The sequence below is a fragment of the Thalia democratica genome, chromosome 2, assembly GCF_965202585.1.
Source record: "Thalia democratica chromosome 2, ktThaDemo2.hap1.1, whole genome shotgun sequence".
In the NCBI taxonomy this organism is placed as follows: domain Eukaryota; kingdom Metazoa; phylum Chordata; class Thaliacea; order Salpida; family Salpidae; genus Thalia; species Thalia democratica.
In genome coordinates, this window is record NC_139166.1 from 1,484,270 (window position 1) to 1,501,174 (window position 16,905).

Genomic DNA, 16,905 nt, shown 5'->3' on the forward strand with positions numbered 1-16,905 from the left:
ATTAACAAGGCTGAAAATGTTTATTTAAGATGACATTTCTGATTAGATTAATATATATATTGGTGAAGTTTTTACTAAGAATGAAAACCTGTTTTGAACTTAAATAATATCTTAATTTTAATTTATTTATTTACTTATGTTTTACAATAGCTGTATAATGTGAAAAAATTTCCTGGCTATATAAAAAACTAATAAGCTTACTTAAGGAAAGTGAACCATTTTACAAAAATTTAGTTTAAAATAAAATTAACTTAAACTTGAAATATTAATGTACTGAGGAAAGTTGCATGCCATGTTTAAGTAGTTTTACATATCATATAAAACCTGTTTTAAACTAAAAACTTGCTTTTATCAAAAAAAACAAACAGAAAAAGAGTTCATGCAATGATTTATGTGCATAGAAAATGTGTAGCAAAAGAACTATTTATTTTAACATAGAAACACTATGTACTCCTTTTAGTGGGAATTTATCGGAAGGCATAACAAACTTTGTTGAGTTTTTCAACTTTGTTTTGAGAAAAATAAATGTATTTGATCTTTAACAGATATTGTTTAAAAGATTTAGCTTCAAGTATCTTCAAAAAACAGGCTTGTTTTATTTACTTTTTAGAAAAACTTGATAGAGGGGGCCATAACTTTTTTAGTTTCTTTAAAGGGGTAATTATTTTTTTAAAATTTGAGAAAACCTGTTCTAGAAGCAAAAATTTCCTTGTTTTCGACTCAGCAAACCAGAAGTTCCTGAACATTGAAGTCAACCAAAGTTACTTAAATTTCTTAAATACTAAAGTAGATGTCAACAAAACATCAAGGGCCTTAGAGTGTTATGTTTTGTTTAAAACAAAATTGGATAAAGCAACTTTGTTATAAGCTGTACGGATGTCAACCTGAAAATCTTGTTAATTAAATCAAAGTCAATACGGTGTGACACTTAAGTTTTGGAGTTTATTTTCTAGAAACCATGTTTACCTCTGAAGGCCTTACACCTAGAATTCATTCAAAGCCTGACTAGGAAAAATTGAAACTGTAATTGTAAAAGATCGACATCTCCAAATAAAAAAATACTAAATAAAGTTTTAGAATATAACAATTTTTTGGCAGTAAGAAGCAAAAATCAACTTCATAATAACACTTTACCATAGAGACTACAAGATCTGTTATAAAGAGCTCCTTCATTCTGAGGTGAAAAGAATTAAAGACATTCTAACAGAGAGTAGATAACCACCAGATTTAATTAAGATAGTTACAAAATCACCTAAGCAAGTCAAAGATATACTGACCTGAGAAGTTCCAAGCAGTTTTGAAACTACCATATATTGGAGAAACATCAGTGTGTTTGAGAATAGAGTAAAAGATTTAATTAAAACATCGTGCAATCAAGTTAATTTAAGAATTATATTTGTCTAAAAACCAGTACTAAAAGTGCAGTTAAAAGATCCAATATCGGATTTAAAGAAAAGTTGTATACAATACAATTCCAATTGCTTTGGTGAAAGAAGCTATATCGGACAAACTTCAGGGAATTTCAAAACTAAGATCAAGGAGAATTTACCTGCACGTGTGTTGAAATTTATAGTAAATTCTAAAATTAAGACAACAACAACCAATAACACAGCTAAAAGATCCTAAATTGCAGAAGACTTAATAAATAGCAGAGATGGTGCTAAGAAAAGTCAGATAACTAGATTTAAAAAAATTAATCATTGTAATTGTGTTTATGACCTTGTTGAGAAGAGGCTTTTTCTATACTTTTAAACAAATCACAATTGTGCAAACAAAAAGAATTTGATTATAAAGTGTCTTTGTTTACTTGAATTAGCCATTTTGTTTACTTCAATAGTATTTTTAGCTTAATTTTCTTAATTTTATACTAATTATTCATTACGCTTAATGATTACTTTTTTAGTTTCAACTCTTTCTTTTTTAATGAAAAGTTTTTCATAATTTTATGTTTTGTTCTACGAGTTTCTGTATAAAATAAAGAGATGCATACATTAAACTATCATAAAAAAAATAAGAGAGTGGTTCTTACTTGTTATGGACCTAATTAAAGAAAAGGAATGTTTGAAGTTTTAAGTAAGACACAAAATAAATAACATTTTGAATTGTGTTTCAAGAATGTGCCGTTTGGGACTGCTGGTCCACTGTTTTAGGTTGTCTGATGTACCTGAGACATAAGTGTGCTGCTTGGAGTGGACCGCCTGACCCTGATGCTCTTCTTGTCAAAACTGACCTTGTCAGCAAGTTCCCACGGCCTTATTTGGCAATTTTATTAGTGTCAATAAATATTTAAATATAATCTTTTGAGTTCTTCGACAGCTCAAAATTAGATACAGGCAGGCAGAGGGATTCACTTCTGGAATGAAAGCAATAACCTTCTGGGTTGCAATTTTTTTGGTTTCCATGGTGAAGATACTGATTATTAATACATGAAGGGCATTAGTCAGGCAATGAGTTGTTTTATTTTTTCTTGAAAAAAATATAAATGACATGTCAAGTGAAATTGACAAATCTGTCTTTAAAAATCATATTAACTTTCTAATAGGCAAAGTAGACAATAAAAAAATACAAAACCTTTCAAGTGATTCCAATAAATCAACATTTGATTATTTCCACCATGTTGAAAAATCAATGAATGTAAAGTTTTTTATTTTCCGGTTGACTGACAACAATGAACAGACGGTCTAATTAGTGTGAAAAAAAAACTACAGAGAAGAAGGTGTTGGATACAATTCCTGCAATGTTTTTTCTTATTTCATGGAGAAACAATTAGCAACATATTGATGGAATTTAACCATGCAGCTGTTGTTTTGCAATATTTTTTTTGATGTTGTACTTTTACGTTGTTTATATATACATTAGGCTGTATTTTATGAATAGTTTGACAAGTTTATTTTTCTCATTTTTTAAGATGTTTATTCCTGTAAAGCTAAATTACAACATAAACTTTAAATTGTTAGGCTCAAATTTTTACAACCAAAAATGAATCAAGGCTGCAACATATTTGCCTTTCCATCGAGAAAATTTTATTATCACCTGTTGAAGCAATGAGCTATAATTATTTGGATTTCATGAAGAAATAATTGTTGAAATGTCAAAGGAGTTTGACCAAGCTGTTTTTAAATTACATGAACTAATGGGGACAGAAACTAGTTGTTTGGCGGCAGAAGTAAATTATGATTATGCATAAAAAAAATTAAGTATGGAATTTATTATTGTGGTCAAAAACACTTTTGAGCATAAATTATTTAAGTTTAGTTCTATTTTCTTGTAAAATAATTATATTACATGCAGCATCACTGTTAAGTGTGATTTTTTTTTTTGGGGAATAGGAACATTAATTAATTATTATTAAAATTTGTTCATTAAATTAAGTTTGTTGCAACTGATGATCGCTGGTATTGTTACCACTGTAAAGCTGTAGTTTTGCAACAAACTTAAATCACTAGCAAATCATTCATCTGAAGCTCTTTAATTCTTTAAATTAAGCAAAATTTAGTTGGCTTAATTGAAGTGATTTTGAAATAATGTATTTAAGGGCATAGGGTGGAAGTAAATGACTTTTTTCACAATTTGATCTTATTTGTCGAGTTTTAACCAAGCTACAAGTTGCTTTTTATATATTTTAAAAATTAAAAATAATTTTCAAAGTTGGAGACTTAGGTAGGTTTCTTATGGAAGACGCAAACTAAAAAGGCAAAAAGACTATTTCACTAAAAATCTATCTCCTCCTGCGTTTGTTGATAGATAGTTCAAACTTTCAGAAAGAGTTCCTTAAGATATTTATACAATTCTGTCACAACAAAATTTGAAGAATTAAAAATAACTGAATAGAAAAATTAATAAAAAAACAGTTTATGGCTACTTCATATAGCTAAACCAAGATTTAAAAAAAAACTTTTCTAAAGCAAAAAAACTTCTTAAGATTTTTTATAGTTTGTAAATTTTAAAAATTAGACTCTTAGAAAGTTATTAAATATATTGAGGCAATATTTCCATTGTACAAATTAGCAGATACCCTGAGTTTAGTTTATAAATAAATACATGCCTGGAACTGAAGTAATTAAGCTTCCAAGCAGCAGATAACTTATTCTATTTTCTTAAGACAGAGGATAAAAAAAATGAAAAAATTAAATGAAAATGGCGGAGGCTTAATTGTCAGGAATTTTATAAAAATTATAGAAAAATTGAAAAAAGAACAAAAAAAATCAACTAATTAGTTCTCAGTGAAATTAAGGAAGAAGACATGACAATTAAGAACAGTTGTAGACTACCTGAAGAATTAATTTCTTAAAAACTATAAGTTTGAATATTTAGAAATGAAAATTTCAAGAAGGAGGCTCTTAGATCGGACAATGAATTTTAATTACTTATTCAAGGATTTGAAGGAGGCAACCAAAAGTTCAAACTTTAAGCTCAACCAAATTAAAACAAATTTGAAAACCATGTGGAAATGAAAGGGGGAAAAACCAGGGTGCCAGTAGAAAGAAAGCATGTTTCTTTAGCTAGCTGCATATTTGTGTTCTAATATTCATTTCATTTTATCTTGTGATATCTGCAGTTAACCTTATATTTTTTTATTAATTTGTATTTGTACTCTCATAAGTCGTCTCAACATAGCTATGAACTTTTAAATAAAATAAACCATTGTTGAAGTCACCTAATAAATAAAAACATGTACAAATTGTAGACTTATGTATTAACTATTTAAAGAAAATATCTAACTTGGTTTTGGATACTTTGTCCCTGCAAATTGACAAATCTTAGGTGCCAACTCAAAAAACTCCCTACTGTTTTAGAATATACAAATTCTGATAATTCAGAAATTCCTTAACAGTTAATATTTTGTTGATAATTATTAAAGCCAGTTTTACTATTTATAACTATGTCTAATATTTTAAGGATTTAATTTGCTATTTACTTGCAAACTGATATCAGAAGGGCCACTTTTATTATACAGGGTTGCCACTCTTTGAGCCAAAAAATCTTCCATGAGTGACCTTAAATTTCCCTGAGTAACCTTAAATTTCTCTGAGTTTCCCTGAGTATTTTTCAAATCTTAAAAAAAAAATTTCTCTTCTAACACAAATTATTAATACCTCATTCTCATTTTTCTTCTTTAATAATAAAAGGAAGGTTGTATGTGTATGCTTCTGCATTAAATTTATGAAAAAAACTGTTTTCAAAAACTCAATCTTAAAAGGCTTAAACCAATTAAAAATTAAAAACTAAATTTTTGCACAACTTTGTGTAAACTTGTTAGTTAACTTTCTACATAAAAGAATAAAGTTTAATTTGTTTGACATTTTAATTGACAAAATTTAATTATACTATAATAATAATTTCACATGAAGAACTCACTTAAATGCATACATAATAACTTCATTATGACTTGTATGTCTTTCCTAGCAACTGTTCTGAATGCAGTAAATAAAACTTAAAAGCTTAACATTATTGTAAAAAAACCTGCAAAAAGAAAGTTTAAAGAAGTAGCTAAAGAAATATCTCATATCAAAGTACAACTTAATACCTAACAACTGATACAAAATAATCTAAAATTAATTTTTTTTATGTCTTTTAGGTGTTCATACACAATCTATTTTAAATAACTGAAAACATAATTTTGATTTTAAAACAATTTCACATTACCTAATAAAAAAATCTTAATACTGTTTTTTTAAGTATGCAATTTTTAAATCAATAGTTTTAATTTTATTTTCAAGTTTATTTGCGTTGTCCTTAGCAGCTATTCCTCTTGCTAATAATTCTTTCATTGCTTCTAAATCAGGCTGTTTGTTGGCATCTGCAGTATATTTGTCATAGTCTTCATTCAAACATTTGAGTTGCTTTGTAAGTTTACTTTTTTGTTCTCCTAACTTGCTCAAAGCATCACCTTTATTTGGAACATTTTTAGCAAAGCGCTGTTGCTCAAGATATGCCAAATATTGGGCCCTAGAAGATTTTACAAATTTTAATAATTCAGAACTTAGCTCAACTGTGCTTGGTTCTAGACTGTTTGCATATAGAGGATCTTTGATCATTCTTCGTGACCTTATTGTCATCTCTCCCATATTAGTTGATATTACTTCCTTATTTAAGCTAAAGCCCCGTTCAACACTTTCCTGGCCATTGTGAAGCACAAAAACAGCCTCAAGGACTCTTGATTTATTTATTATTATTATTATTTATATTATTTTATTAGTTATAAACAAAAATTTAACCTCTATTTTTTTAACAAAAGTAATAAAACACTAATCTGTATTCATTTTAATTTTTTTTACTGAAAACAAGTAGTTGTAAACAAATAACAAATAACTTTATTATTTAAAAATAAGAACTAATAGTACAACATAGTGTTTTTAAACTACATAAGTAACTAAAAATAAAAAGTTTATTAGAACTTTTCAATGAATAGTTAACAAAAACTTTCATTTCTCTAAACTGTTTGATTTTACTTAAGTAAATATAAATTTTAAACTTAAAAAAACTACAATGTTAATACTAAGAATATTGAAGAACTAGCCGAAAGGCTAAAAAAATTCTAAATAACCACTTAAATAATAAAAATTACTACTTTAGAACAAAATATTGAAACTGGATTAACTAAACCTCATTCTAGATCTAGAAAAAAATTTCCCTGAGATTTTCAAAAACTTCCCTGAAATTTAGAGAAAAAATCAGTACTTCCCTGAGTTTCCCTGAGTTAAAAGAAAAATGTCAAAATTCCCTGAGTTTCCCTGAAATTCCCTGAGATTTTCTACAGTTTGAAAATTCCCTGAGATTCCCTGAGTTCCCTGAGTGTGTGGCAACCCTGATTATAGGACTAAAAACAATTAAGTCAAACTGCAAACAGTGCAGCAGATGTCAGTAATTTGAAGCAAAACGGGTAGCTTCAAATTTCTACTACTGTTTTTGAATTGCTTAAAAATTATGCAAATAATTTGTATATTTGCTGAGTCAGCAAAATATGTTTCAAGTTTTTTTTTAACTTTTTTCTATATTTATACCCTTATTCCTAACTCACCTTAATCAAACATAAAATAGATAAATCAAAAAATTAAAATTTTATTATTAAAACAAAAAATAAAATGCTGACTCAGCAAATATGCACATTATTTGCATGATTTTTAAGCAATTCAAAAACAGTAGTAGAAATCTGAAGCCACCCAAGCTAAACAATATTTTTTTCAATTATATTGCCTGATAAATTATGGTTGGTGTCAAAATTTCAAATATTTATGTTCAAATTTTTTGTTTGCAACTTTCTTGATTGCATTTTTGCTTTATCAATCAACTTTACTATTTTTCACTTGTAGCGCAAGAGATTAAACATATATACGAAACATAAATAAATTATCATGTCAGGAAAACATTTACTTATCAAAGTTGAATTTATTATGTAGAGTTATTATAAATTTAATAATAACCGTTTAAAACTTGAAGAAATTTATAAAATATATAATAAAAACGCTAAACGAAAACATCTAACTAAATGCGATAGTTGAATTAGTTAAAAATTAAAGTGAATTAACTTTGAATTAACTTTTAATAACTTCCTTAAACTTAAAATGTTTAGTAAGATATTTTAAGAGTTGATGAAACTATGTACTTAAAGAAAAAAAACAAGTATTTAAGAAACTATTTTTTTTTTACAAACTGTACGGTTGTTTATAATTATATTGTCTTTTTTATACTAGTATCCAAGAGAGTCGATAATCGAAAAGTTTTTTTGTAAACCTGGTCCTAGGAAAAATTATTTTGAGCGCTTTTTTTTGTTCAATAAACGAAAATATAAATTTAGATGAAACTAAAAGCAAATATAGCAATACCAACACCGTTAAAATACACCATACAGAATATTCAGAATATTGAAATGATTAAAAGATAAATAATTTGTTTAATTTCCCAATAGTAACATTTAAAAAATTCATCAATATATTTTAGAAATATAAACTTATAAATAAATGCTAATGAATTGAACAAAGCTGAGACGGGCATTAGTGACATTAGTAACAAGACATTAAGCTGTATCTATGTTAAATGACTCGATAGCTTCGTAGACCAGGTTCTTGGACCAGTTATTTTGAGCGCTTATTTTTGTCGTCCAATAAAAAATACTTTGTAATAAGTTAAAAAACACTTTCACAGATATAATTATTAGAGATTTTATAAGTAGTTATTTACCATATCCACTATTTAGGATTAAGCCGGATCCGGATCTTAATTTTAAAATAGGATCCGGCCGGATGCGGGAGCGAAACTGATATTAAATTAAGTTCTGGCCGAATAATTTAATTTTATGTAATTTCAATAGAAAGCGAACTTCTAAAACTAAATTATTATAATACCATTAATTAGTAAAAACCGTTTAATGCATATACTTTGTTTGAAAAATTACGATATTGTTGTGTAAATATTTTTATTAAACCATAGGAAAAACAACGTTGTAAAAAAATCGACTTATAAAAAATCTTAGTTTGAATATTATAATTCAAGCTACTTATTAAAAAACTAAACTTAAAATTTGTACTTTGTATGACGTAAAAGAAAAAGAAATTAAATGCTTCAAAAAAAAACGAACTTTATTTATTTTAACTACGTTAGCTTTACATAATACTTTCATTTATAAAAGTTCGAACTATTAGATGAACAATAACTTCTCTAGCAACTGTATCTATAAACAAATATAAAAGTAAGTAATTTAGTAAATAACAGTTAGCTACAAAGAAACCTATTCTTGTTTTTTAAAGTTGCTATGAAGATATTAATGGTTTTCGCCGGTTTTTGGAAGCAATCGATTTCGCTTTTGTTCGTACAAGTTACCAGCTTCTGAAAATAACCTTTCAGAATAAAATGAAGATGGTGGTTTTGAAAGATACCTTCTTGTAAACTTAGCAAGATTTTTCTTGTTTGAGTTCTACCAAGACAAGACTTCAGCTTCTTTAACTTCTTCAGTAGACAAATTTTCTTCACAAAAAAACAATTTCTGTTTTAATCTCTTGATCAACTGAATCTTGTTGCTTACTTTCGTCAATGTTTGCACCTGTTTCCGATTTAAATGTAGAGTAAAACGAAAATAAGACCCGGATGTCGGAACTGGTAAATCTCTATTTATAAGTCACAATCAAATGAATTTCTAAAAACTACTTATTTTATTATATCACAACAAAACTATTATTTTAGTAGTTCTTTTAAGTTTATACTATTGATATTTTTTAATAATATTAATACTTGAGTCAACCAAACTTTATTAATTGTAATAATATTATTAGTTATCAATTTTTCTTTACTACTTACAGAAAATATTTTTCAGAGTATAGCTAATTTTATCACGCGTTTCAAAGTAATGCTTATGAGCAAATTATTACACATCAAAAAAATTAACTGTGTACTAGTACATATAAACAACTTGAAACACAACAACAAAAAGAAGTCATCTAGAAGTATATTTAGACCTTAAATCTGATACTTTTTTGTTTTTAAAAGAAAACAAGTACCTAAATAACATAGATCAACTAGTTTCGAAGACAAAGTACAAACTTTAAAATGCTTTTTTTTTTAACGGCTAAAAGATGTGATGAAAGTCTTATTGAATTTAGTATTTATATTTCTAAAAGTTTTAATTTTATAAAGCGTCGAATTAGTTATTTATAAAATTATTTATACTCGAATATAAAAGTACTTAATAGATAAAATGATAAAATTAAAATCAGTATGATCAGTACAAAAATAGTATAATTATATAACACATTGTTCTATATTATCGATATAAATAACAAAATAACAACAATATTTTATTTTCAATGTAAGTAAAATATTTTTTTATAGTTTTTTATTCACCAAAAAGGTTTTAATGAACAAAATTTAAACTTGACTTTAGCTATCTATAGTAAAAAAAAACCTAAAAATATTTGAAATCAAATAAATAAAATAAATAAAGAAATTTTTATGATGTAGTAACAAGTTCTAAAACTTTAGGTTCAAAACAATTTCAATAAATTGTTTTACAATTTAACTACATAAACTACTTTGAAAGTTCTAAAAAACTAGAGAATATTAATTTTTATTCTATCTAAAGTCCTTAACTTGTACAAATTTAGTTGTTTATATAAACAAAAACTAACTTCATTTTATTTTTCCAAAAGTAGGTCTAATTATTAGACAAATTTTACTAAACTAACTAATTTTTAAAAAGTTCTAAACTTAAATAAGGAGTGTTTGTAAACTTATCGTTGACACTGCTATGACAATAATTATTTTAATATTTGATTTTTATTTTATATAAATTTTGAATAACAACTTGAATAACATGTTATATTTTATGCTATAGTTTAGTAAGCTGATAAAATTTGTAATTTATATTACTTTTGAACAAAATTTTAACTTTATTCGGCATACCAGCGTACTAAGTATAAAATTTTATATAAAAGGACTGTCATGTTTTAATATCTTCTTAATGTTAGTGGTATTAAATCTTTATTGTTTATTTTCTTTTTCGCGTATACTCTTCACAAAAAGTATACCAGAAAAATTAAAACGAAAATAATCAATGTAATGATATTATTACCGCTTGGCTTTTAAAGCTAACAAACATCAGGCTACGAATTATAAATTAAACGGAGATTTCATTAACTTTATACGTAAAAAAAAATAATCTATAAAAAATTAATACTACATTAGTATAAAAAATTTTTACATTGTGCATTTCGATTTACTGATTAAAATTTATAATATTTTTTTTTAATTTATGGTTTGTATAGCTCAAATGTTATTTATAACGACTTAAACTTGTTGTTTAAAAGAGTAGTGCATAGTTGAATCACCGAAAAGTCTTTCTGCATTTTATTGATTATTACTATGAGCTTGGACTTTTTTGCATGAACTATAAAAGATATTTTTTTGTATCTAACTTTTAGTTAGTCTTAATGAGAATCATTAAAAACTCTTAAACTAGGTTTGATTTTACTTCAAAAACAATTTCTTTCAGCAGAACTTTACTTCATCAATTTTTTTTTATCAGTAATTTCAACGGATCCTTAATATAGTAGACAATAAATAAAAACAAATAACAGTTATATATTTGTATATGTACTTTTATATTAACATACAAATTCATTAGTAAAAGATCTTAAGATTCGCATGAACTGTAATATTAAACATATAAAATTAACTAAAACATATATTATAAACCAAGTTATAAAATCATTTTTTCCCCTAACATTTGTAGACGTTTTTATGGGAAGAAAACTAGTTATACAAAATTGTCTTATCTGAAAACGAATTTAAATCCAAAAAAAAGTTACAACTAAAATTTAAATAAAATATAAAAAACGTACGTACAAAAACAAAGTGGTATTCTTTAAATAACTAAACATATTTCGGAGGTTAGTTGAGAAATTGTGTAAAAGTTTTCTCTTTTTTTACAAAGAAAAGTTATAACGATTTTTTTTTCTGAGTTCCATTAATCATACAATTACCATTCATACACGTGTTTTATTGTTTAATCAACTTTAGATTAGTTTTAGTATTTTCTAATCTCAAAGACTTAATTTAATTGCTATGAAATTTACGTTGCAAATATTTTCCTCGATTAGGGCCGAGGGCTGCATTTGTTTTTGCAAAAACTTTGTCTTTGTATATTTTAGTTCTATAACCTGATGGCCTTAAGATATCACACGTATAGTCAGTTCCAAATGCAAGAATTCATAGACTTAAAACTTTTTTTTGATTGTTTTTTCTGTATTTGTCATTCTAAACGTTTAATAATACTTTACTGTTACTTTATCATTATAGTAGCAAATATGGTGGGCATGAAAATTACGCTGGTTAGCTTGAGTTACAAAACAAATTGTTGTAATATAATAAAATTCAATAGAGAAATTTTACTACAAATATCTTACTTTTAACTCTTATTTAAGTTATGCCCGAGAGTAAATTAGACTTGTTATAAATACTACTTTACTAATTTCAGCTGTTCAGTCAAGCGTGTTGTTTTTTAAGCTGCTGGGCGCTTGCTCATGCTTTAGTAAATAGAGAGAAAAAAATACAAACTTTTCTAAAAGTTTGTAAAAAAGATCTGATCGAATGACTTCTCTATAACTCAAAGTTTTATGAAAGAGTAAACTAGCTTTTCAAGTTGTTTCCTTAATAAGAACTTTAAGTTATTACTAAACGAAATCTCAGCAATCATTCGCTAAATACGAATTTGTATGTTGTAAGTAACATTTTATCACAACAGTTTATAGTAGCGACATTTTTTCTACTCTTAATTTTATCAATAAATTAAAGTTATATAAAAACATATTTCCATACTTATGTTTTGTTTTAAAATAAATTTTGTTTTGACCCATAAATTGTAATATTACTATGTCGAGATTTATTAAACATGTACAGTACAGGTATAAAATAATACCGGTCAAGAAATCTTACATCATAGTCGCCAAGTTTTCATGAGTAAATTTTTTCAAAACTACTTAAGCTAGTTAAAGTTAAAACAAATGAAATAAATAAACGATTATTAAGTACTCACTGTTCAGTTTCAGTTTATGTAATAACAATATGTAAACTGTTCATTGAACGATACAAAAAAAGCGCTCAAAAAGACCTGGTGTACAAAGGAACCTTTCGGTTATCGACTCGTACACCACATACTTATAAATTTCTCACGAGCTATTACACATAATATTTTTTATATCATTTAAATATTTAAATCGTTAGTAAAGCATTCTGGAAACCCTTAATAAAGCAATTTAAATAAATTTTATGAACAACCTACGGTTACAAAGAATAATTGTAAAATTTAAAACTATCTTTTGAAGTTTGAAAAAGTTTTTAAGCTTTTAGTCTACTTTTTATAAAAGAAGTGCATTTAAACAAACTGTAACATTTAATCTTTCTTCTAATTACTTTTTAATAATTATTGTTAAATGTTTATAATTTAGTTCTTATTTATTAAATTTATTTGTGTATATAATTCATTACAACGAAACGTATAACTGTATTTTTTTTCTTTATTGTTATAAAATAATCGCTGTTGCAACAGATTTGCACAGTTTTGTCCCTGGTTGTGCATTTAGGCTTGTTTACAAGGCAATTGTTTGTGCGCATGCTCAGAACAGGAACAGATAAATTTTTCATCTCATTTGTGATATGTTGTTTGGGTGCTAACCTTAAATATAAAAACAAACAGACCAAGGAAATAAGATAATCAAGAAGTGACAATGTTTCTTGTAAATTGATTTCTAATGGTTTAATTGTTTGTATTATTTGGTTTTTTTAATTTGATTCATTTTGAACTTGTGTAAATAAAAAAGTTATTAAATTATTTTATCTAAACTGTTTAAGGTAAAAAAGCATTAGTCTCAAACTCTACCCCTTGCAACGATAAACGTTTTCTGGGGAGTAATGAAACTAAAAGTAAATTTCTAAAGATCAATTTGAAAAATTTAGTACTCTGCACATACTAAATAGTTGTTCTAAGCTATTTGCAACCTAAATTAATAACATTTATAAGAGTATTACACTACAAAAGTTTAAATGTACTCCCAAAAACATCTATGAACTTTAAGTTGTTGTCTTTATAAAAATGAATTTAGAAATCAGAAATAAAGCATCAAAAATTTGTTAGATCACACTCTTTGAATTGCACATATCTTAAGAACTTTAACTTGTGTATTTAAATAAACATTATATTTGAGATGCTTTAAAAAAAAACTTGATGTATAAGTATCTAAATATTTGTTGGATTTAAATAGTATTTTACATTAAACTCTGATTCAATCTAATAATATTTTTTTATTGTAGTTTGTAATAATTTATTTTTGTGTTCTCTATCTCAGCTTATTTTACCATTTTATTGTATGTTTACAACTCACTTATAAATTTTAAATAAAATTTCTCATGTTGCTTGTATATGATGTTGCCAAAAACTTGTTTATTATTTCATTATTATAGAATATTTTTTAATTTAAACAATGCCAATAAAACAAAAATAATTTTTCAATCTTGTAGTTCATAACTTAATATTAAAAAAATTGACGAACTTATTTTGTTTTAGTTAACTTATGTGTGTAAATTTTTTGTTAGAAAACTTTCTTATTTTTTTAATCTGTTCAAATTATGATTGCCAATGTAATTATGATAATGTTGCCTTATGATGGAGGTCAATGGATTTGAAAACCCTCTGAGTTGAACGTTCCAAGATCAAAACTAAGTGTTCAAAATATACAAACAAAAAAATATTGCTTATCTAAAAAGAATAAAATTAAAAACCATTTGTAATTAAGAGTTGAAAAGATACCTAGTTAATTGTTATAATTAAATTTTCTATTGTAGTTATGTATCCATGCCCTTTTAATTTCTTATGTTGAAAATGTAAGTTGAAAAATTCTTATTAAAATGGTTATATTGAACAAACAAATAAGTTCATTTATGGTTAACTCTTAACCTTTTAATCCTATAATCAAAGCAAGGTAGTTGTTTTCTTTAGTGTTATACATATGTTATTATCCTACTCAAAATTACTTGAACTATCAAGAAATGTAAATAGTTTTAAACTTTTTTAAAGTTAAGGTTTCTCTGTATTTAAATAATTAAATATGCTTCTATTATGCATTTATGTTTCAAAATGTTGCAGTTGTACAAATTTTGATTGCAGCAAGCTATAAAAGTTGTTTTTATCCTTTTACAGCATGTTCAATATGCAACCATATCACAATAAAAATTGCATTAATCAAAAAATTCCATTAGGTTATGAATATATTTTTTAGTTTTTTCAGTAATTTAGTTATTATTGAAGTCCTTTATGTCTGCAATCCACAATTATTATATTGTGTTTATCAAAAGTTATGAATGTAAAAGAAGCTTAATTGTAGTACAGCATCACAGTAATTATGAATATTTTATTAGTGTTAAATCTAACTAGTGGTTTCCATCATTTACAAAAGAAGATAGTTGAATGAAAATTATGTGCTAATCAAAAATTTATAACTTTTACTTAAACTATTCTAAGTTACTTTGTTTAACTGCCTTATTTAGCAAAAATAATGCTGTTTGAAATTATCAAAAAGTTTTTCATATAGAACAAATGGAGTTATATGTTTTTCTTTTAAATCTACTCAATTTTATCAACAAAACATTTATGTCAGTTTGTATAAATCCATTTGTCAATATCATTCGTGCTCAATAAAAAGTTTCTAGTTTTAGAACTAGTGGATGTTTGTTTGTAAACATTTGTATAGTAAGCTTTGGTGAGAATTAAAAAATCAGCCATGCATAAAATTGAGTATATAAATAGTTCCATTCAAGTTACTCACAGTCAGTCTTGTCAAGCAGTCATGGTGGTAACACTAAAATTAACTAGTGTGAACCCTGCATATATGAAGCTAAAAAGTGAAAAGAAGCACATGCAGTAACCTCTTGCATCTCTACGCACTTGTGAAGTTACGCATTTTTGAATTCTAATAAAAAAAAAAAAGAAACTTCAAATTTTTTTAATGTTTCACAAATTAGGTTTAGTGCATATTTTTAATTAAAAATATGTTTTTAAATTCTAACTCACCTCTCTATATCTTTAAACTTTGTAAACCTATGTTCCTTGACTAATTAATAAACATTTAGTTATACCTCAGTATATCAGAAATTGTGTTAACAATAAGAGATTAAATTAAAATCTTGAAAGAATAATGAAATAATGAAAGTTTTTACATAAATTAATAATACAGCACTTTTGTCCTACATATGAATAAACACCTAAAAAGAAATCTAATGAAACATAAACAATTTTTATTAAACATTTTTCCTCTTTTTTTTTATATATTTTTGTTTAAAAAAAGAAATCTATTACAGCACCAAATGCACATTTTGTATAGGCTATAGAAACAAGTTTTAATATAGACACCACACCATTTCTTAATTGTAAACAAATGCTTACTTATAAATTGAATTTGCTAATTGGAATAGAATATAAATGTTAAGTATCAAATAAGTCACATATAAATAAAGACAAAATCTATTTATCATTAAAATTACAAAAATTTTTCTACAAGTATTACTATTTTAGAAAAAATTACATCCTTTATTTTGTCTATATGTATAGTTTTATCTTTTGTTTTCATATTTATAAATATAGTAATTAAATTGTTAAAAGTGGGAAAGTCCACAGTCTGCTTTTAACTAGAAGTAATATCAAAAAACAGCCATTATAATAAGTATATTTGGTACCTCTTGTATCTTTATGATCTCTTGTATCTTTACGAATTTATTCTGTGGACACAATGTGCGTAAATAAGCAAGAGGTTACTGTATTTATAAAATAGATGATATAATTTATTATAGATAACAAAAAGCAGATAATATTTAAGTAATAATGTCAAACGGTCAGCAACAAATGAAGCCGTTAGTCAGCGGCCAGCAGACGCCAGCCAAACTGATTCAGTTGCAACCAACGGTGAATACAAGCGGTGTCAAGCAACCAATTAAAATGGTCACAACTCCGCAAGGTGTTCAGAACATTAACAGAACTGGTTTGAATTTATTAACTTTTATTGAACATAGTTGTTTTCAAGTTAATAGTCTGTATATTTTTTTCCTGTTACCTCAATCTTACAGTGTATGTTAGATGTACTAAATATTATGATATATTTTAGATCATGTTTCTCAAATTTTTTTTTGTAAGGCCCCCTTTAAAGGAGTAAAAAAGCTATGGCCCCCCAACAAGGTTAAAAATAATCTCCTTTAAATACACCCAATACTTTTTTTTGTATGTTTCCACCATCAACTCCAGAATATCTAGTGTAAGTTTCAAATTTTAACCTCATGCCCCCTCTGACCGCTTTGCTGCTCATGACCCCTTCCTTGGCCCATTTGCTGCTTATGGCCCCTAAGGGAGCCACTTGACCCACTTTAGGA

The 16,905-nt window shown here is 26.0% G+C and overlaps 1 protein-coding gene across 1 annotated transcript in view; it reads left to right on the forward strand.

Moving 5' to 3' along the window:
• Positions 1-16,350: 16,350 nt before the first annotated feature.
• The window catches only part of LOC145829357 (transcription initiation factor TFIID subunit 4-like), a 29,392-nt gene continuing 28,837 nt past the window's right edge, over positions 16,351-16,905 (forward strand). The window contains exon 1 of the mRNA XM_082937124.1: positions 16,351-16,520. Coding sequence (XP_082793250.1) covers positions 16,364-16,520 — 157 coding nt within the window. The 5' untranslated portion in view covers positions 16,351-16,363. The remainder of the gene's footprint in view (positions 16,521-16,905) is intronic.